General features: G+C 39.2%; 1 protein-coding gene across 5 annotated transcripts in view; it reads right to left on the minus strand.

The window, feature by feature from the left end:
* The window catches only part of TRPM6 (transient receptor potential cation channel subfamily M member 6), a 91,448-nt gene that overhangs the window by 19,492 nt on the left and 50,327 nt on the right, over positions 1-21,629 (minus strand). For 3 of the 5 annotated variants that reach the window (XM_071729895.1, XM_071729890.1, XM_071729896.1), the window contains 14 exons: positions 20,961-21,095; positions 20,333-20,613; positions 18,276-18,504; positions 17,536-17,691; positions 15,161-15,295; positions 14,035-14,163; positions 11,736-11,987; positions 10,613-10,787; positions 9,043-9,157; positions 7,275-7,474; positions 5,388-5,520; positions 2,538-3,670; positions 1,731-1,843; positions 685-811 (listed from right to left, as the gene is read on the minus strand). In XM_071729895.1, coding sequence (XP_071585996.1) covers positions 685-811; positions 1,731-1,843; positions 2,538-3,670; positions 5,388-5,520; positions 7,275-7,474; positions 9,043-9,157; positions 10,613-10,787; positions 11,736-11,987; positions 14,035-14,163; positions 15,161-15,295; positions 17,536-17,691; positions 18,276-18,504; positions 20,333-20,613; positions 20,961-21,095 — 3,313 coding nt within the window. The remainder of the gene's footprint in view (positions 1-684; positions 812-1,730; positions 1,844-2,537; positions 3,671-5,387; positions 5,521-7,274; positions 7,475-9,042; positions 9,158-10,612; positions 10,788-11,735; positions 11,988-14,034; positions 14,164-15,160; positions 15,296-17,535; positions 17,692-18,275; positions 18,505-20,332; positions 20,614-20,960; positions 21,096-21,629) is intronic. The other 2 variants (XM_071729894.1, XM_071729893.1) reach the window with 2 other exon arrangements.

The raw sequence follows: 21,629 nt of genomic DNA on the forward strand, positions 1-21,629 counted from the left end.
CAGACCACGCTGTGGTGAGTCACAGCATTGCCTGGTGTTTCTCCCAGCAGCTTGCAGGATGAAGCCAGTGAGATGCATCACAGAAAAGCTGAAAGTTAAGATGAACTATGCAGAGGGTTTCTGGGAACGAAAGATCTGGAAAATTTCTCAAAGAAGAGTAATACTATTCCCTTTTCATTCCAACAGAGACTATACAGAATTAATTTCTTCCCTTCAGAGAATGTGCTTCTGAGCAATGAGTAATGATTAATGCATGCAGAGGATCTGCCAGCAGATACAATACGGCAGCACTGCCTGTGAGTGTAAATGCCCTGGGAAATTCACCAGAGAGTTTGTTTTTGCAATTAGTCAGGATGCCACTTTAGAAAATACCTCAGGAGAGGAGATAAGGGTATCATCCTCCTTGCTTGCCACTTCTTCCTGAGGATTATTACTCTGCCATCTCCCACAGGAGTCAGGCAGCACTCCTGGAAAGATTTAACTGACCCTCGATCCAACCTATGCCTCTTTCCCATCTGCAATGACAAGGCAACAACCAAGCTGTGGGTGCCTGCAGCCCAATTCTAACTAAAAATTACACCATAATGCAAAAGTGGTGCACGACACTTTGAATTCATGAATTGTTATTCACTGCTTCTTTTTAAAAGCTGTTCTGAATTTCGCCATCCACAAAACACCACATACTTAGCTGACTGAAATTAGAGACAGTGAGCCAGTTCTTGCTCTGCTTCTCTTGCTCATCCCAGACATTGATCTCTGCAGGCTCTGAGCTCACTTGGGTGTTCTGAGGACAATCATCCACTGTAATCACCTGAGCAAATCACACAAAAAAAATGACAGTTGATTTATAGGATGACTACCTCCTCTGCAGTTCCTCTGATAACCCATGACATGGCCTTTCAGAGCATTGCTGCAGTGCCGACTGAACTTGTTCCCAACTGAGAAACAGATTTTCCCATTTTTGTTTCAAGTTGCAGAGGACACAGTGCTTTTGTCTAGCAATTACTACTGATGCAAGTTGTAGCAGTGCAGCTTTTTAAAATGAAGTCTGAACTACCTCAGAGTACACTCAGAGGTACTCGATTTCACAGTCCAAGCCTAAGAGATGTTGCTGACCCTAGCATCTAATGCAAGAAAATTGGCCTTAAGTCTTCATCTCATTTAACAGAAGTAACTCTTTACAGTTGATGAACATCCTGGAAATCTCTTCATAACTTTATAAATAGATTTTTATATATGTACATATATAAATAGTTGTGAAAGTTGTGCCATACGTATGACACAATCAACTGTAAAGTTCTAAATGTTTTATGAATTCAAAAAAACCACTGCAGGACTCTTGTATACAGGATACAGAATTACGAGGCCTGACTTGTTCAGAGCTTTAAACCACCTGGCTCACCACTCCTTCAGTCTGTTCTAGATCATATGAAGCTTCTTCAGGTCCTCCTGACAGTTGAAGTGAAAGGACTGACACCTTTCTCTGTAAAAGCAGTAACACTTCAGGTATATGGTCTGGCAAAGTCTTTAGCATTCAATGCATTCAAATTAAAATCCCACACAATCAAATGGAAGGAAAATTAAATTGAAACCAAACACACAGGAGTCATCCCAATTTGCATGCAGCATTTTAAATGTAAACATCTTCAATTAAGCTGCACTGCAGAAATGGTCTTAATGCAAGAAAAACACAGCTTGGGAATATGTGATTCTCTTGCACCTGAACATACCGGCACCTGAAGGGGCTTTTGATTCTTCTTTCCTCTACCAAACTTTCCATCTCTGTTTTGTAGTTTTGCTTTTGATAACTCATTGTAGTGTAGATGACTGGATCCTAAAGACTCTGTAACAAAGAGTCAAAAACACCATAAAACTACAGAACTTTGTTTACTAGGAGATCTCTTAAGAGAGCTGGTAGATATCCCAAGCAAGCTGAGAAAGACTTGAGAGACCCAAGGCTAATACTCATGTATTCCAATGCAAAGATGTGCACCATCATAACATAAACCAACAAATACCATCCATCATCTCATTACTATTCATAACGCTATATTTTAGCTGTTGGCAAGCAAACTTGGTGGTGGGCAGAGAGGGCTTTCAGCTGTTAATAAAAATGTTTACCTCTTCAGTCTCCATGGTTCCACCTGATCTATGATACTGCTAATATACCTCCTAGGGATTGTGTACTTTATTTTGGCTCCTGCAATTCCTGCATTGCATATCCAGGGTAGAAAGCTTCCCCAGATGGAGCACAGCCCTTCTGCTACCCCAGCTCTGTAGCCACAACCATTGGGATCATGTGAGATGGGGAGAATCAGAGTGACTGACACATAGGTGTGGTGCAGCTTGGAAGACCAGGCACACTTCAGAAATTGCCTACAGCAGTTAGAGCCAATACAGAGAAAGTGGTGGTGTAACTCAGGATTCTTCACTACTACCCTCAATTGCAGTATCTCCCAGGTGCAAAGAAAACATTTTTATAATGTCTTGGGCACCCCAATCAAAGCTACTGTACAGGTGAAATGTTTTATAATTACCACTTATGGCCTTGACGGTTTTCCCTCTTTTTTCTTTCTTAGGGGACTGCAAGATATTGGTCTTGCAGAAACTCCATTCCCTCCAGAGTGGGCTGATCCAGAAGGAGGTGCTACGTTTTAGCTTGTTCTGTGAAATGATGCTGCTGTGACGTGACCTGTCAGAGTTGTAGGAGAAGGACTTTGATTCTCTTATCTGGACATTCCTGGGAGGAGTACCTGTGCAATTGCAGTCACTGTTATAAATGGAATGCATGCACTCAGCCTTCTTTTGTTTCTTCTCTGAGCTGAAAACTCCTTTTTCGTCACCTTCAGAGAATCCCCAATTCACATAACCACCTTCATTTTTTTCCCAGTCATCACAGGAGGTTGCTACAGTCTCTTCAATAGCCAGTGATGGCTGGACACCACGAGAACAGGCAGTCTCTATGGCATTAGCCTTTTCTGATGGCAAATTAACCTGGTTCCATTGATAATCTTCTGGCTTTTTTCCAATGAGGCTGACACTCTGCAATTTTTGCTGCACTACAATGCTACTTTGCAGTTCATCTCTGAATGCATTGTCCTTGTACTCAGCAGGAGTGCCCAAAAAGGAAAAATTTAGGGTGACTTTCTCAGAAAAAGACCCTCCCTGATGGTCAGAGGGCAGTGGTAAAAATTGTCCATATCTGGGCATTGACTTCATCTCAGAGGATACTCCAGAAGTGAGAGTATCACTTTCTGCTTCTGTTTTTCGAGAGCCGTCTTCTACAACTTTTTTACTCTCAGTCCTCCATATGTGGTCTGTGCACTCTGACGGCCACTGACTCCTTACCAGGCTCCGTAAAAGGGAAGGTGGCATGCTGTAGTAGTGGTACTTCTTGTCACACAAACACTCAAGGCTGCTCAAGGTCTTGGAATAGAGCACATTACTCCAGCTATGGGGCAGCTTCCTGCAGCTTCGATGTTTTGTGTCAGCCAGTAAGGCTTCTTCCTCCTGTAAAGTGTCTACAGCTGAAAGCACTTTCAGGATGTCCACTGTCAGAGCAGACAAGTCTTGCAAGTGTCCTATCTGGCTGTCGAGGGAGAGTAAAGACTCCTTGATATAATATACCTTCTCATGCACTTCTTTAAGCTGCAGAAACATTTCCTCCACTCTAGATGGAAAAATAAAAGATTATTACAATACCAAAACACAGAACTTTATTTGTGTTTGCCAGGGGCTGAAGGAAGCCATTAACACATTACAAAAAGTAGGTGTTTCAGACGGCCCTTTGATTTTTTTTTTTAATGGTGGCTTCCCTTCCCACAAATGTCTATATTTGACAAAACCCATCCAGATTTACAACATGTCATTCAGATTACTGGGTCAGTATCCAGGGGTTTATAAGGAAACAGGCTTTTTCCTTAGGAATATCTGTTTTAAAAACTGCTACTTTCTTAGTACTTACTGTCACGGAACTACTACACCATGGGCAGCAGGTCACAGCTTTGGAAATGTTGCATCAGCTATTGCTGTAAATGTAACACGCTGTGAAGTATAGTTCTGGGCAGCCAGTAACCCCATGTTTCTACATTTCTTGTACAAGCAAGAAGGACAAGGTTTACACAAACCTACAGATATTCTTGCATCTCTCTGTTACTGGAGAGTGCTGGGAAAACGGTCTTCTCAACAATCTATTCAGCCTTCGGGAACAGACTTTATGTCTGATGCCATCAATTATCTTCAGGTGAAATTCAACTGACCGAAAAGCAAAGCCTTGTTTTATGGTCTTGAAATCCCTAGGGAATAGTGCAAGAACTTCCTGGACTATAATGATAACTTGTCAACCAAATCTTTACTTTTCCCAAAGATACTCTCTCTAGTGCTCTGTCACTAAGACAATGATAAATTAGCTTCAGCAATATACCAAAGTTGCTCTTTTCCTTTGTTACTGAGTAACTAAAAGCTATAGTATTAAACTAAGCTGAATAAAATCAAAGACTGGTATTCATCTAAATTAATGTGTTGTATTAATGTTACACAATGCTGTGAAGCGTGTTTCACCTTTGCACTCAGAAAAAAATTCCTTTCCAGATCTATGTTTATCCACTAAATTAAATCTTCTTGCTGTAAATGATTCTGCAGATTTTGAACAAAGCTACTTATTTTATTTCTTTTCTAGAGGACATTCATTTTGCTTTTGTGTTTTGTTTCAGTATGCAGAAAATAAGATTATGAACAGGCAGAGATTAAGGGGCTATCTTTCTCTAGGCAAAACCAAAATTATTAGATGGCATCAGTAATGGCATTCAGTAAGATTTTTAACAGTGCTCACTTCTTTAACTCTTCCCATTAAATCTAACGGCAAATCTACAGTTGATTTCCATAGAAAACTAAAATAGGCCAATACTGGCAGTTTTGAAACCCCATGGACAGCTGTGTGTTGATGTTTTGCAAACCACAACACTTTGTTGCAGATAATGCTTCAACAGTTATAAGGTTATGTCTGTGAACGGCAGTTATACTTAATTACAAGAATTACTCCCACTGCATTCCTACATTTCCAAGCTTTTAAATAAAAATATGCATTGTATGCCATACTCTGGCATGTTTTTGTGATGCTATTTGGTTTGCAAAAGTAAAACACTTTACTGCACCCCTTTAACTCTGCATCCCACACAGCTCTGAGGATATAATTCTGCCAGCAAGATTTCTTAGCCTGCCTCCCATGCAGCTCAGACACATTATATTTCCATCAAATTAGCAAGGCTTATGCATGTTACTGCTCTCCATGTTCAGAGTGCCCATAAACTCTTCCAAAAGCACTAGCTTACCAAATTCTTTTTATATGACAACGGTATACAAAGAGATCAAATGTGAAGTAAACCCACCTTTCTGTTGTCAGACGGATCCTTTCACTGTCGCTGGAACTCAAGCTTTCGTTCTTCTCATGAAAATATTTTTCCACACACTGCTCCTCAAAGTCATGGAGTTTCTTTAACTCCTCATCACTCAGGTACAGTTCTGAATAAAGGAAGCAGGAAAGTTTAAAACTATATAGCTTGGGCTGCTTATGTTGCTAATCTCCTATCACAAGAAGACTTCTGAGAGAACAGATTGATTTTAAGTCAGTATAAAGAAACACGTAGGGTGGAAACCTATTTCTCTGATCCAGACTCTACATCTTCCAAGCTCCCTTTTCTTTCCTTTTTCACAAACCAGTCTTCACTGCACTTGCTTGGGGGGTATCTGTGCCAAGCAACATAGCAGTTTTTGCTACAAGCATGTAGTACTTGACTGCAACACACAGCTCAGCAGGGAAGTCCCCTACAGCTTTCTGGGGCCCCACTCTCACTTCAAACAAGACCTGATCACCTTCTATGCTCTTTTCCAACCCAACCCATCCGTGGTCTTCTCTCTAAGTAGTCTCTTTATGTCAGTATTTTCATTGATTTTCCACAGGGTGGCAGTGGATCCTTATTGCTAAAACGAGTTAATTATAACCACACCAAAATTTAATTACAAGAAATTTATTGAGCAGTGCACAGGCATATAGAAAAGAGACACAAAGGTATATAAACAGGAAAAAAGTCCAAGAGAAATGTAGGCAAGGCATAAGCTCTCTTCTATCTGAGGACTTTTAGATGTGGTAAGCAGTGTTTCAGTTTTTCTTTAGCCTAATGCACCTTACAAGTAAGACACCATCTATGCTGTGTCAGTGACTTAATATGATGCATGCATATAAAATAAGCCATGGTACTTCAAAGGCAGGATGATGTATCCAGTCATGATGGAGGAGCTGAGCCTGGGAGCAGCAGTAAAGCAGCTCAGCATTGATTAGTTAAGCCCATTTTTAAACTCTTTAACCACCTGTGAGCGTGTCAGATATCTTCAGGGATTCATGTTCAGCACAGAAAATCCTAAGCAAAGCACAACCTAGGCAGGGTCTGTTCATCTCTGTTATAAGATATCAAGGCTGTACGTCGCATCAGAAAGGATGAGGCTGTATAACTGTATGCACCAACATTCCCCAGTGCTTTTTTTAGGTTAGGTAACAGCCTCCAGCCTCCCTTCCTCCCCATTCCCCTGTGTCACCCCACCAAACACCAAGCCCCATTCATTCCTCTTCCAACACGTTGTGATCCCCTCACTGCAATAGTTAGGGCTGCCCTTGGCAGAGCTGCAGGAGCTGCCAAGGGGCACCTTCGCCTTGAAGAGGAATTTGAAAGGACCCTGGGATGGACAAGTTGAGGTTGGGTGAAGGTGGGGCTAAGGTGCAGTGATGAGCCAGTGCACAAAGGGCAAGATGAATTGAGAATGTGGGTGGCCTCTAACCTCTCTCTTGGCCTCTGCCATCACTGGTTCTCTGCAGCTAGTTTCTCTGGGAAATTAAAAAGGAAGTGTTGTTCTTTTAAGGAAAAATGTACAGAAATGTACCTTCCATATTGTTTATTTTCTTGCAAAATAAGGCTACTGTATTCTAAATAAAGAGCTGCTGTCACTTCCTTTCATTTCTGAGTTGTAAAGTATCTTGACTGATGCACAGTATGTAGCAGAGGAAAAGCCAAATATACAAAGCAAAGCATTCCCCTGGACATTTTTTCCAATAAGAATTCTCAGACAAACAGTTCAAATTCAGTTTTGCAAATAAAATCTGTGTCTTACCCAAAGAAATATTTTGGGGTTTTTTTCAAGGAACTGAGTTACAAATTGAGGGGAGGCTGGCAAAACCTTGTAAACCGACCATTTCTTTTGGTCCCCAGTTTAGTTCTGCTTACTTAGTCCAACATCGCCTTCCTCTTGATCCAGTTCATTTGGGGGCTGATGGTGGAAGATGCGGTTTATCAGGAGTCCAATGTGGCTCAGGAGGATGAAAGGTGGAGGCAGCCATGGCTTCTCATGGTAGGTCATAATGTAGCGGTACCGATTGTACTTCCAGAGCTTGTTTGATATGGATTTCAAATCATAATAAACATTACTGACAAAAGAAACAGAAGGAAAAATGTGGGTAAAATATTCCTGTGAGGAATATTCCCAATACTGCACAAGATGCTTGTCTACAGATCTCATTTGACGCTGAAGAGAAGTCCCAATCCTCAAGTGAGGTAAATCAGCTTAGCAACTTCCATTTAGCAAAACACCAGCATGTGCCTGCAGCTAGTGCACTGAGAATGAGATCTTCAAAGCTGTCTAACAGATTTGGAGATCCAATTCCCATTCACATTAATGGGAACTGGGCAAAATATATCCCTGAAGTGGTTTTGAAATCTCAGCCAGATTACTTCAACTTTAATACATAGCCTAACTGAGAATTCAATACTGTCTGCCTTTTTGGACTGGATTAAATGTAGGAGTCAGGCTAAGGGAAAAGTGTTAACAAAATAGTTCTGCTCTTTAGTGTGCTCCCCTTACACAAAATACTTGCTGCAAGAGGTGGCTCCACTAGCAATTCTCCTGCAGGGTACCCTTTGGAGCCATGATGACACTAAACATCACTGTTGTTGCACTGAATAAATTCCCAAACCTATTACCATCGAACCAAACACAGGAAAGCAACTTTAGGTTTTCTGGTACTGTAATTTCAGTTGCACCATCATTCTATACACCTAGCATATAATCACACAAATATCAGCTTTGCTTCTGGGAGCATAATTAAATATATTGCACATACCCATTTTTGGTCTCCCTTCTGGAACAATCAAATCACTAGGCAGAAGTTTTAATATATCATCATTGCTGAAGGTTAAAATCTAGACATAATTCAAATCACAAATTCACAGATGTGTATTAAAAAAAAATAAATGCCTTGCCACAATTTCAGGAAAGGGATTTCTAATTGGAAGTGGGAATGGAATGAGTTTTGATAATGCCATTTTCCTGAATATTAATTACTACATTTCTTCATTTGAAATATTTTTTAACCTACAGCTGACTTCTTCTTCCCCAGAAATAATAGAACACTAGTAAAAAGAAATTATCTACTCAGGTTAGACTGCTTTTTACTAATATTTTGCAGAACTTGATCAACTACAAAGCTTTCCCTGTCAAGACATGAAATAGTAGCATTACCATAAAATTACTATAGAACTACTATGAATTAATATGGAATTACTAAAAAGGCTCTTCTTACTCTGGCAGCAGACATTAATAAGCAGATATTTTAAAACACTGCACTTAGATTTCCATCTAGAACATATCAAATTACACCAAACAACAGGCATCTTGGTACAACAAATAAAGCTTTCAGGAATAAAGGACAAATTACTTCAGAGCTTAACTAAGGTTTCTTGTTTGCCCACTGGAGCTGTTCACTTTCACAGTCAGATTCCATTTTTATGGCAAAACAGTTCAGGTATCTGCTCACTACCCCCTTCCTCCCACTGTCCTGCTTCCACTGTTCTTTTTTATAATTCAAAAGGAAGATTGGAACACACCACCATCAGCATGCCTCTGATGGTGCATTTTTGGTTGAAGGCTTTTGTGGAAGTGCTAGCAGAACATCTATTAGTTGGGTTTGCTTTTGTAGCAATATACCACAGTACCTACTTAAAGAAAGCAATTAGCAAGTTGACCATGATGATATACTGCACAAAGAGGTAGACAGCTTGGAGGAAGGGCGTGAGGAAGGAGCCAGGAGGACAGTCTTCATCTGTTTCACAGACTGAAAGCGAAGGACATACAGAGCATGGTTAGCACAAAAATCAGAGCAGAGCACATAAATGGCATGTGCCCCTCATTTGACTCAGCAGGAGACAGAATAGTCTTTGTTACTTTCAGAGAGACACATTATAAAATTTCCAACTACAAAGTCTACCTCCACATAAAGGAGATCTGAGAATCTTTATGATACCACTGCCTCATAGTTTTCATTGCAATTCAGAAGGTGTAGATACGACACAGTGCAAGGACTGCTTTATCAGTATTGTAGTTTTATTCCTTTAGAGATCTAAAAGATCATATTAACTAATGTGCATAAGGCTATATGGCTACAAACATTTGTGAGATTAAGCAACAAATCATAGAAATTAAGGATTCCCTCTTAATATTTTTAAATTATCAAATAAATACTTTTCAGTTTTTAAAATTTTTAATCAAATTAATCAAATTCTATACCTTTGAGGAAAATTTAAAAGGCAGCAGCACTTTTATAGGGCAGCAGCCCTAAATTCAGGACATTTCCACAACATAGAGTTATTAGAAAGATTGTAGCCTTATTTCAGGAGTGACACATATCTACACATTTAGCATTAATACATGATTAGATGGATTAACTTGTGAAACTTAATGGTGTGTTTTCATTACAAGAATTTAGACTTTTATAATCCAAATACATACCCATTATGTGACTGTTTCAGTAATAATAATGGATGCAACATCTTAAATTATTTTAACGATTTGGGTCTATGCTGAACTATGTATCTTAAATACCTATATCTAGCCTGCCTACATTCCTATACATTCCTATAGTAAGGACTGGTCTACTTGCACCCATCACTGAGCAGCACAAGAGTGCCTTCTATCTGTAATGCTCAAGTACCTCCTGTGGTGCCTGGCTCTCCTTTCTTACACGAAAAAGTCAAAGCCATACTAAAGATAAAGCATTTTTCCTATTTACCTTAATCAGTTATATTTTTTTCTCTTTTCAACTGTTTATCTGTTAAAGAATTATGCCAGATAACTCTTATTATGGTGAGAAATATATTTTCTTATTTGTCCTTTCCAGCTTTCCCTTTATTATTTCTCTGCTTAAGGCAACTTTGTAGACTTTTCTCCAAGAAATAGAAGCTTTGGATTCACTTAATTGGAAATTCATTACATTGCCAGATTCCCTAGCCATGAACTAGCTTAGAATTAGTACCTATGTGCTTTCATCTGAGCTTTGTAATATACTTCATTTGAAAAGCTACATCTGAAGGTTATAAAGCTTAGCCTTTAACAAAGACACTAATATTTTCACTTTTATTAATGCAGTATTACTTATTAAGGACATCTGTATACTGTAATCAAAATTGTTTGAGAAAGAATAGACTCAACATTTTGTCAAAACTGTAGTAGCCCAAAGTAGACATGTTTCTACACATACTAAATTTAAGCTGTTGAACTGTACTGTACCTACCATCTATTTCTCCAGCATAAACTTCTCCAAACATCATCCAGTAGGGCTGAAATACAATATCTCGAGCCAGAGTCCAAGAAGGAGGCTCCTCTGGTGAAAGGATTGCCTTTCGTGACACTCCAAAACTCAACAGGACGATGGCCATCATGACTACAATATAGAACATGTTTGCTGTCTGGGAGACATGTTTGCATTAAAGAGTTAGAGTGTGGTTATACAAAAAGGAGTCATACATTTTAGGGAAGTGCATCAATCACTGCTTTTAAAAATCAGAATACAAAAACAAGGCTAATAATATAATGTGCTAGAGGGAAAAAAATACTTTATTTCAATGACCTGGACTACTGAAGTATTTTATAGAGATCCTCAGCCAAAAAGGCTCAAAGTCCTACTTGCATCTCAAGTTCTTCTTAAGATACTAAATAAGAACTGAAACATGTATTAACAAAAACTTTATTATGGTACCTTTCCTCAGAGATATTTTTTCCAAACTGAAAGCAAGGAATAGAAGGGAAAACTATTTTGCCTTCCAACACTGAATCAGAATTACTGTGCAATCCAGAGTATAAAAGTAAGATAATTCCCAATAACTGAGGGAAATTACAGTGGGAATCTGCAGATGTCCCTCAAGACTAGGCACAGTTCAGCAGCAGTTTCTACACAAAAAGAGAAAAAAAAATAACTTTGATCTCAGAGAAATTTTGCCTACTAAAATGGGATATAATTATTTGAATAAAAATGTAAAATAATAATGAGGCGGTTTCCAAGAGCTAGGGGAATTATTTATAGTAGTGATCCCATCTGAAAGAGACAATGATTCTTCTTTCTCCTATTATCAAGCTGGAATAGAAACTCAACCCAAATGCAACTTTTCTCTAAGGAATGAAACACAAGTAGCTTTTGTGAATAAATTCAAATAAGGAATAAATTAGAGAGAATTGAAATCTGATTATGGTCAACTCACAAGAAGAAAAAGACATGGTATTTTAAGGTAGTTCATTCACTATGAATTATTAGGTGACCTCTCCTCTGGCAACCATTCTTTCCTGCTACTTCTGACCTTTACGTCTTTCTCAAGAGATGCCTTAACTACAAAATTATTGCTTCAAACCATAATGCTTACCATTTTCCCAATCATTGTCAGGTATGGGCCAGCATGCTGATTCACAGCAAAAAGATCAAGGAGCCGAGCATACCAAAATATTATATCCAAGCAGTAAAGCAGCCTCCCTGCTGTCCGAACAGGGGGTTCAGACCAGCGCAAGCCAAAACCAATCATAAATATGATGATAGCTATAGAATCAGTGAAATTCCAGTATTCATAAATCCACACCATCACTTTTTGGCGGAGTTTTCCAGGTTCTGAGATAAATACCTGAGAGGAAGGTGGAAAAAGAACCCCAACAAAATGCTATTAAAATCACAAACACATTCTTTAACTTTTTATGTCAGAAGTATTTCATGGCATTTGAGAATGTACCATTTGTTTACTTTTTTCTTTTTTTTTTTTTTTTGTCTTTTTAAGAGGCCTATGTACTGCTTATTGCCATTCACCATTAATTGAGGTTTATACTTAATAGTGTCATATTGCTCACTATTCCATACCAAACAGGAAAAAAATTTCTGAGCCTGAACCGATTCATGAAAGAGCACGCTCCTCAGCAGAAAAGAACAGCCAGAATAGAACTTTTAAGTATTTGTATCATTATAAATTAACAAGCATTTTCTAGGGGAATAGTCACAACCTGCAACAACCCTTTCAAAAGCCCTTAAGTCATGGAAAGTACCAACCTAACCTTGTGGATGGAAAAATAACTAATGCCTCCTATTTCAGACTCAAAATACAAAGATCCTTGTATTCCACCAAGGACATGCTAAAAAAAGGAGTGGTGGTAACTAGCAAGGTAAAGAATGAAATGTTCACTCCTTGAACTGTGAGGTGCCCCAAAGGGATTTTAAGCTTCACTGAGCAAATGTGTAAAGTGGAATCTTTGGGAGGCCATAAATAAACCCTTCGCACATTGTGCAAGTGAGGCCATTTGTGCAGTGCTATGTGAGATCACACTGATAAGTACCAAGGATAGGAGAGACTTTGAAATGTTCCACCCTGATCCTGCAAGAAATATGTATATGAACACATTAATGTAAACAAGCAATCCTATTCAATTCAGCTGGACAAACACATGAGGAAATAGGTGCAGGACCAGGGCCTACAGCTTTAACAATTAATTGATAAAATCTAGAGAAACAGAGCCTTGTAGCTATATTTAACAAGGCCCTCAGCAGTTAATTAGCTGCAGGTGGGAGGCACAGTGTCTTTGCCAGCAGACCAGAACTAGTACATGGACAAAGAAAGATCAAGAAGACACAAATTTCAAAGTCTCCAAAGAATGTTAACACTAGCAAAAGAGCTGTCCTTTGTCACATCATGAAGACAATGCAACAGCTCAACAGTGATTTCCAAAGTGATTGCTATTTCATATTCAGTTCTTAATCAGTTAGACTGTCTTTATTTAGATTTTTTTCAGTTTTATCTCATGCAGTCACAGAACTTGTATGTTTATCAAGCTTCAACATTTTCTCAGCATCTCTGCTGCCCCTTGTAAACCTTCACCTCTTGTACTGACATTGCAGTGATCTGTTGTAGCAGACTTCACTCAGAATTCTTAATGCGTTTTTGCAGTTTTATTCCTCCAGAAGAACAGCATGTCAAATATCATATAAAATATGATTCACAATAGTACTGTTTACTACTGTTTACTATGCTACTGTTTACCAATTCTACAGTGAAGGTATGTCCTATCTGACTGGGAAATACATAGCTGCATTTGTTCCCAGGCTCAGATTTGGAGAGCAAGTTGTGTTCAGAAGCTCAGATCTAATCCACTGCAAAGAATTCTGATTAATTTTGATTGGAACATCATTTATCCATACTCAATGAATCCACCATTAAAAGCTGATGGTTTTTTTTTTTCCAGTTTCATATATAGAGAGTCAGACAGACTTGATGAAGAGCCATGGATTATTCTAAAAATAACACCTAAAAATTGGTAACAATGTCCACAAACTAAAGGCAAATCACATGTTGATAATAAGAACAAGTGTGGTTCATTCAAAAAAATTAAGAAGCAGGTGCCTGCATCAGGCCTCCAAATTTCAATTCAGCATTGAATTGAATATATTCAGTATTACTCTCAAGTGACCTGCATGTTACCACTGGCTTTACACAGAAAAACAGAAATTAAAGGATAATCTTTAAAATGCATTTTCAAAACTAAAGTACTAAAATACTTCCCAAAAGTAAATTGCTAAATTTTTTTTTCTTTTTTTAAGAATGCAGGATATGGCATTCTTCAGTTTATGGTACTTTCTAGTTTGTAATATATCTTCTATATATAAGAAGTGTGAATGCAAAAGCTTACCTCCCTAACTTTTTCAATAGCAGTGCTGAAAATATAAGTGATAACAAGCCACTCTTGCACACTTGGTCTTGGCTCCATCTTCACCAACACAGTATAAGTGAAGAGCATGAGAAAAGCCATGTACGCCATCTACAAAACACAGAGTACATAATCTATATTCACAAAAATGTCCGACAGATTTCTGCAAACATGTTAGCAGGTGATTAGCATGACTATGTGTACTTAAACTACGGGGGCACTGTCAGATTTTTGAGCCCAAAAGTTTTCCTTAAATTCTCCATAATATTTTTATTAGAATATCCTTAAACGTCATTAGGAAGATAGTGCTTTAATGCTCAATTCAATGGAAGCAGAAGAGGCAATATTGCTGCACAGGTGCACCTAAGTCCCAAATTCATATATAACACAGATTATTTTATCTGCACACCATTACTTGAAGGCAGGGCTATGCTTTTATTCTAACCTTCTGTAAGAGCAAGTCACCACTCTAAATGCCATGTGAATCATTGCTGGGTAATCCGTGCTCTTCAAAACACAGAAAAAAACAATTGCACATGGAAAGTACATAAAGGTACCAAAACATACGATAAAGGTATCTGAAATGATAGATTAACTACACATAAACCATTTAATAATGTGTTGTTAAAGGAGTGTCAGTTTATTATGTATATCATGGCATGACCCAACAGCCTGATCTTTAACATCACAAGCTTTACTGACATAGGGCTGGCTACTAAAAATTACTTAATAAATGCATCTTTCTCTACAGTAAAGGATCTCCTACAGATTAATATTCACACCTTCAGAAACAGTTCCAAAAGATAGGGACACAGATATCTGTGAGGTACTTAAGACCAGCTTCAGATCTATCTCTACATGTGTAATTAACCACTGTAAAGTGCTATTGTTGTTGTTGATGGTTGTTTTGTATTTTTTTAATGCAGTTGTACAATTTTAGCAGAAAAACTTCTCGCTTCATTGTGAGAGAAATGTTCAAATCTACTCCCATCCATTCCCACCGCTAAGTGATGCAGATCCCTGCTAAGCAAAGTAAAAGCAGCATCAGGTGATATCCGGAGGAGCAAAGGAAGGTTTTGGTAATCTGAGTTCTAGCATGATGACTAACCGTGTGAAACCAAAACTTGACAATTGGTGCATTGTAGAACTCATAGATTTTCCTAGTGCCAGGCAGGTTTCCTTGTCCACCATCTAGTGGGCTTTCATCAGACTTCTGAGCAACCTTCTCCACATCATAATCCTTCTTTAAAAGAAAACAGCATTTTAAAAATAAGAAAACATGTTCTATGATGGCAAAGGTTGTGTCTTGCTAGGGCAAATACAGGCACAGATGTTTAAGCTTTGTTCTGAGTATACAAACCATTACAGCATCTTGATTTTCTCTGGCTACAATTCTCTCATTTGCAATAATTAACATGCACACTTTTCCACTATAAATATTCATTAAGAGTTTGCTCTTATGACTACAGAGAGTGGATGGGCCAGCAGCAGATTTGAATCCATTCCTACTTCTGCTACACATTTCTTTAAGTTTTTGAGCAAAGTCATTTAGTCACTCTGTGTCTCACTTTTCCTACCTGCGAAAGAGGGATTAACAACTCCCAACACAACATAACTGTGTTATCAAGAACTCCACTGAGAGCTGTGACACATTCTGAAATAAAGGAATGAGCATCACATTTCTGCTCATGTATACAGCTGTACAAAAAATGACAAGACAGTAAAAATTCTAAATGCAGAATCTAATTGCTAATTTTGATGTGTTGCGTGACTGACTAGAAGATGAGGATTAAATAAGTACTCTCTTACGAAGATCTGCCTAAAAAAATGTAACTTCTCTATTAATTTCAGTAGAATAAACCAAATCAGAAAAACCCAGCAACAACAAAAGTACGTGATATGCAGAATTATCCCAATGTGTTAACGCCAGGTCTTTGAAGTGGAAGGGGAGAATTTGTCCCATGAAAGAGTGCAATTTCCAGCTACAACAGGTCACTGGAATGTATGACTGTACAGCACATGTACGCTGTTGAAATTTTCTGTATATTATTCTATAATATTTCATATCAGGGTACTTAAGAAAAAGTGGCAGTTCAACCTGTTGTTTTAAGCAGTATGCAATATTAGATAAAATCAGAAGTTGAACTTGTTCCTAGAGCAGAAAGGAAGCAGACCTGTCTGAGGCAGGACAGAAAAGTGCTTATACAGATTTCTGTACCATAGGTGCTACCTATCCCACAAAAAAACATTTTTTAACTGACACTGTAGTCAGGTAGAGAAGTGCTGCAGGAGATAATGGGTTCAAGCATGTTTCTGAATAAGAGAGAGAAAACACAGGTGTGATACTGACAGGCCCACCACAATGCTGTAAAAGTCCTCAACAATTTACCCTCTTTTATTAACTGAGAAGGTCCAAAGCAATCTAAAACACTTATCTGCTCTAAGACAAGAAGAGTAGAGAACAAAAATTTAGTGACAGCTCTCTCTTGAAGATTTATGCAAGGTATGAGGAGGAAATTCTTTACTGTGAGGGTGGTTAAACACTGTGGAATAGGTTGGCCAGGAAGAGTGTGGGTGCTTCATCCCTGGAAGTGTTCAAGGCCAGGTTGGATGGGACTTTGAGTAACCTGTGGGTGTTAATTGGTGGTGCCCCTGTCCATGCAGGGGAGATGATCTTCAAGGTCCCTTTCATGTTTCAAAACATCCTATGATTCTATGACTTTTGCACAAGCACAGTTCCCTGCAAAGTATTTCAGGACTCAGGTCAGGTGACTAAAACAAAAGCACAGTGCTTTTCTTGTGTTTTCAATGGAATCTCTGCTAGGCACAAGAGATGCAGGAGCGGTGGTGCTGCTTTTTTTCGAGAAACAGGGTAGCAGTTAGACTTCAGGAAGGGTAAGGATGTGATTCAGGATACAAAATAACAGGGAAAGACTAAAAGCAAAGGAGGGCCGTGGAGTGGGGAGTGGGGAGTGGGAGGGGACTGCAGCTGAGACGCAGGGCACCGGCTGCTAGCCAAGCAGAGTGGGAGGAAGGAGTGAGTTGCAAAGGAGGGCACCTGGACTGCCTCAGTTTTGCTGTTTCCCTGCACTTGAGAGCCCTGCTGAGCAACCTGAACTGAGTTTTAGGGATGTCCTGGATTAAGTTTTAGCGATGCAGTTTCATGTATGATATGAAACCATTCTTAAATTATTTGGTATACAAAATTACATATGTAGTCATGTGTAGCTTTAATAGACTTTGTGCCTGTGTAAATGGCAAATAATTATAACTCATTATACTTCTATCAAGTTCCTATCATTATGACCTGTACAGAAGTGACAACCACAACAGAAAAAAGTGACACATCAGAGGTGAGGGATAAATCCAAGCATCAAGCCCCAACTTCTGGAGAACACTTCCAGCTGACCACTTTCTCCTAACTCCTCAGCATTATACTTTGGTAAACAGACAGACCCTGATGATTGATCATCTTAGACTAACCTGAGACGAGGCATCTCTGGAACTGGTTGGGCTCTGATCTCCATAATACCATGTGAATTGGTGGAAGTCTTGAGACTGAGGCACATGAGACATTTCTGCCTTGCTTTTAAACTCCAGCATCAAGATGGTGGGAGGTAGGAGAATACTTATTATGACCTAAAAGAAGACAAAAGATTTAGGAAAATAGTTCAGCAGTGGTAGCATAGACCTAAGGCCATGCACGATGACTGCACAAACCCTGTGCAATTCTGCTAGCCTGGGAGTGAGCCACAGGTGCAAAGAGTCTCTATATCACACTTCTAAAGACTACAAAGAAGTGTGTTGCTCTTGACTATTTTGTGGTTTTGAAGAGTCCCATGGCATCTGGGGATACTTTAGATACTCCTGCCTACAACCACATGTCAATCGTCCCATCAGCAGCTCTTCTGGAGAGCCAGCAAAGTGGGACGTATGAAAGCAGGTGAGGAGGCACTGGAGGGTACTGAGAGAACTGGAACAGCAAACAAAACTCCACAAAATGCATTCTCCTAATGTCATTCCACAGTTGCCTTTGCAAAGAAGTAAAACAGAAGCAAGCACCATCTTCCCCTTTGCCTTTCTTTTCTCTCTCAGTGTGCACATTCTAATTCATTCTTAAGCATGTCTGTTTGAAGCTGCATTAGACACATTCATAACCACAAAGACATGTATAGAGCTCCTAAACAGCATCTAAATGCTCAGAAAATCTAGAATAATGTTACCTTAAGCCAGGAATTCTTCCTCATCTTCAGACGTCCCATCCACATATCAGTCAGCAGCATCTGTGTGCAAGTGTGGGATACAAAAGACCGCAGCCCCACAGACACTGCTAGTTTTAAGCAAGTCGAGTTGCTCCAGTTCTTCAGTTCATAGGTCAGTAATTTCATGGCCATCTGCTCATTTTGCTTGAATGCTTTTTCCAGCACATCTAAGGCAAGCTGCCCAAATTCCCTAGAGCATAAGAGAATTAATAGTTAATATGTTCATCAACAGCCTGGACAAGGGGACATTGTGTATCCCCAGCAAATTTACTGGTGATACAAAGCTGGGAGCGGCGTCTGACACTCTGAAGGGCTGTGCTGCCATCCAGTGTGACCTGGACAGGCTGGAGAGCTGGGCAGAGAAGAACCTGATGAGGATCAATAAGAGCAAGTGTAGGATCCTGCACTTGGGGAGGAAGAATCCTAAGCACTTCCAGTAGACAGACCTACTGGAAAGCAGTTTGGAGGAGAAGGATCTGGGGGTCCTGATAGTAAAAAAATCCATGAGTCAGCAGTGTGCCCATTTCCAGGAAGACCAATGGGGTCCTGGGCTGCATAAAGAAGTGTGTGGCCAGTAGGTCAAGGGAGGTCATTCTCTCCCTCTGCTGTGATCTGCTGAGGCCACAGCTGGAATACCGCATCCAGTTCTGTGCTTCCCAGTTGAAGAGAGGCAGGGAACTACTGGAAAAAGTCCAGCAGAGGGCAACAAAGCTGACTGGGAGATTGGAGCACCTCTCTTATGAGGAAAGGCTGAGGGAGCTGGGACTCGAGCCTGGAGAAGGCTGAGGGGAGACCTTGTTAATGCCTACAAGTATCTAAGGGGTGGGTGCAAGGAAGATGGCGCCAGATTCTTCTCTCTAGTTCCCAGTGACAAGACGAGGCAATGGGTGCAGTCTGGAATACAGGAAGTTCCATTTAAACATAAAAAAACCCCTTTTTTCCTATGAGGGTGACAAGGCACTGGAACAGGCTGCCCAGGGTGGTGGAGTCCCTTTCCCTGGAGATATTTAAAACCCACCTGTGCAATGTGCTTTAGGTGATCCTACTTTAGTGGGAGAGTTGGACTAGATAATCTCTAGAGGTGCCTTCCAAATCTGGTCATTCTGATTCTGTGATCAGGGATCAGTCAAAACTCACTATCACTATGGCAAAAATGTTCATTTGAAAACTCCATCAATTAAAGTTCAGATAACAATTTCAGTAAGTATTCCTTCTCCTGTTTTTCCCATTACTTTATCAATACATGCAGTAAAAAAATAATTTGTATAGTAAATCTAACTATTTACTTGTAATCACAAGACTTAGGGACATTCTGTTTTCTGGTTTTTTAATTTGTTTTCATCATAATCTCACTCAGGAATCATCGCCATTGTTAGCAGGCATTGCTAGCAGTAACCAAAACCTTTTCTTTTGCACTGGCTCTTAAACTTTTCTGTAGGAAAGACACATCAAGGAAGGTAAAAATTCCTTTCATTACGCTCTGGAGCTGCATGTAAAACAAAGCAGCACATCTCATTGTATTCCGAATCTGAGGCACAACGTCTACAAAGCATACAATATGTCATTAACAAGAAAAAATTCCAGAAAATGCTAACAGGCAACTTCAAATTGAAGAAATTTTTTTGCCTACTTCATTTTTAATTCACTCATTTATTTCAGTACACACTTTCCTTCAGGTCTTACACAAAGCAGGGTCTCAGCACTGGTTTTAGTTTGTTCATTATGATATCTTCCAAATTTGAAAAGTCCAACACAGATGTGCCATACTGCTTTTTAACAAGGGGAACTGAAAGGGAAGCTGTAAGGGAAATTTCAGTCTATGCAACCAGATAACATGCTAATAGTTTTTTCTTCAACTCTTGGCCAGACTGCACACTGATGCATAGCTCCGTTATATAATATACATTGTAAGTAGCTAAAAGAACTTCTTTTACTCTCCACAGTCCACACACCACTAACTTCACAGACTCTTAGTGGATTACAGAAATTTTTAAATGAAGTGAAGGGAGAACTCATACTTTGAGTACTTCTTGAGCTCTTCTGAAGTGTCATCCACCATGTTGCTCTGTTTAGCTTCACGTGCCATCGCTCTATAAAGTTTACAAGCCACAACAGCCTTGACCATGGCTTCCTCTCCATGTTGCCAGAAGAACATTGCCATCTTCTGCCTTTTCATTAATACTGCCCAAACCAGGAGGTCATTATAGGGGTAGATGAAGCCAGATGACTCATAATTTTCTGCAAAGTTTATATCCTCTTTTGATTTCTTCTTATATTTATGGAAAGCAGTGGATCTTTCCTATAAATTTGATTTTAAAAAATAAAAATCTTTATGAGTGGTTTCATATCTTTATGAATATATGGACCCTGCTTTATGAATATACATACATACATTTCAGTGAATTAAAGCCCTTAGCCACAAACGGATGGAAGTTAAAAAGCATCATAGGATGAATCTGAGTTGGATTTCAACATTAAAAAGGCCAGATCTGTACACTTCATGAACAGTAAGCAGTAAAATATTTCTTCCATTGGAATTTCAGTAGAATTGTAACACCCTGACCAACATATCTCTAAAATTACTAAATAAAATTATTAGCAGCCTAACACATTCTAAACAAAGTCCAGAATAAGCAATTCTATTACCTTGTACTTGTAAGGCTGTGCTGTTCTGAAGAACTGAGAATGCAAAGTACTTTCAGCAGATCCCATTCTGCTACCTGTCTGATTACTCTGATGAAGGGAATGAGACAGGCTCTGAGAAAAACTGGAGAGAACTCTCTACATCCAAAGGCATACCATAAAACACAAGGAGAGAAATGTAAATTAGACATGAAGTTGCCTGTGGGTATCTCTGATTGCAACGGTGCCTGCGGAAACTGATGTTACTCAAAGACTAGTGAGTCAGCAGTCACTATAAATACCACTGGTTACCTTATAAACATCAAGGAAAAAATAACCTTTTACATCTAGTTTAGAAAATATATGTTTTTCTGAATCTTTAAATTCAAAATTCTGATTTCCCTAATAGAAACCAACAAATAGAACAACAAGGATTGCCTCAGATTGGAATCACCCATCCTGGAAGATCTTCCAAGTGCCAGCCCTCATGAAAAGTGCCATAAGCCCCTTAAAAGGCCTAATTTCTCTGAACGTTTTTCTGACCATTTCCTCTGAAAGATGGCATGTCTAGCATCCCTGGGAATTTTGTTCAGTTTGACTGAAAGGGAAGAACATTACTACCTGATTCGCGATCCCTCTTCTCTGAAGTTACTAGAGACATGATCGTGTGGTTTCATCCATCCCTGCTAAGGT

This window comes from Heliangelus exortis, chromosome Z (assembly GCF_036169615.1).
Source record: "Heliangelus exortis chromosome Z, bHelExo1.hap1, whole genome shotgun sequence".
Lineage (NCBI taxonomy): Eukaryota > Metazoa > Chordata > Aves > Apodiformes > Trochilidae > Heliangelus > Heliangelus exortis.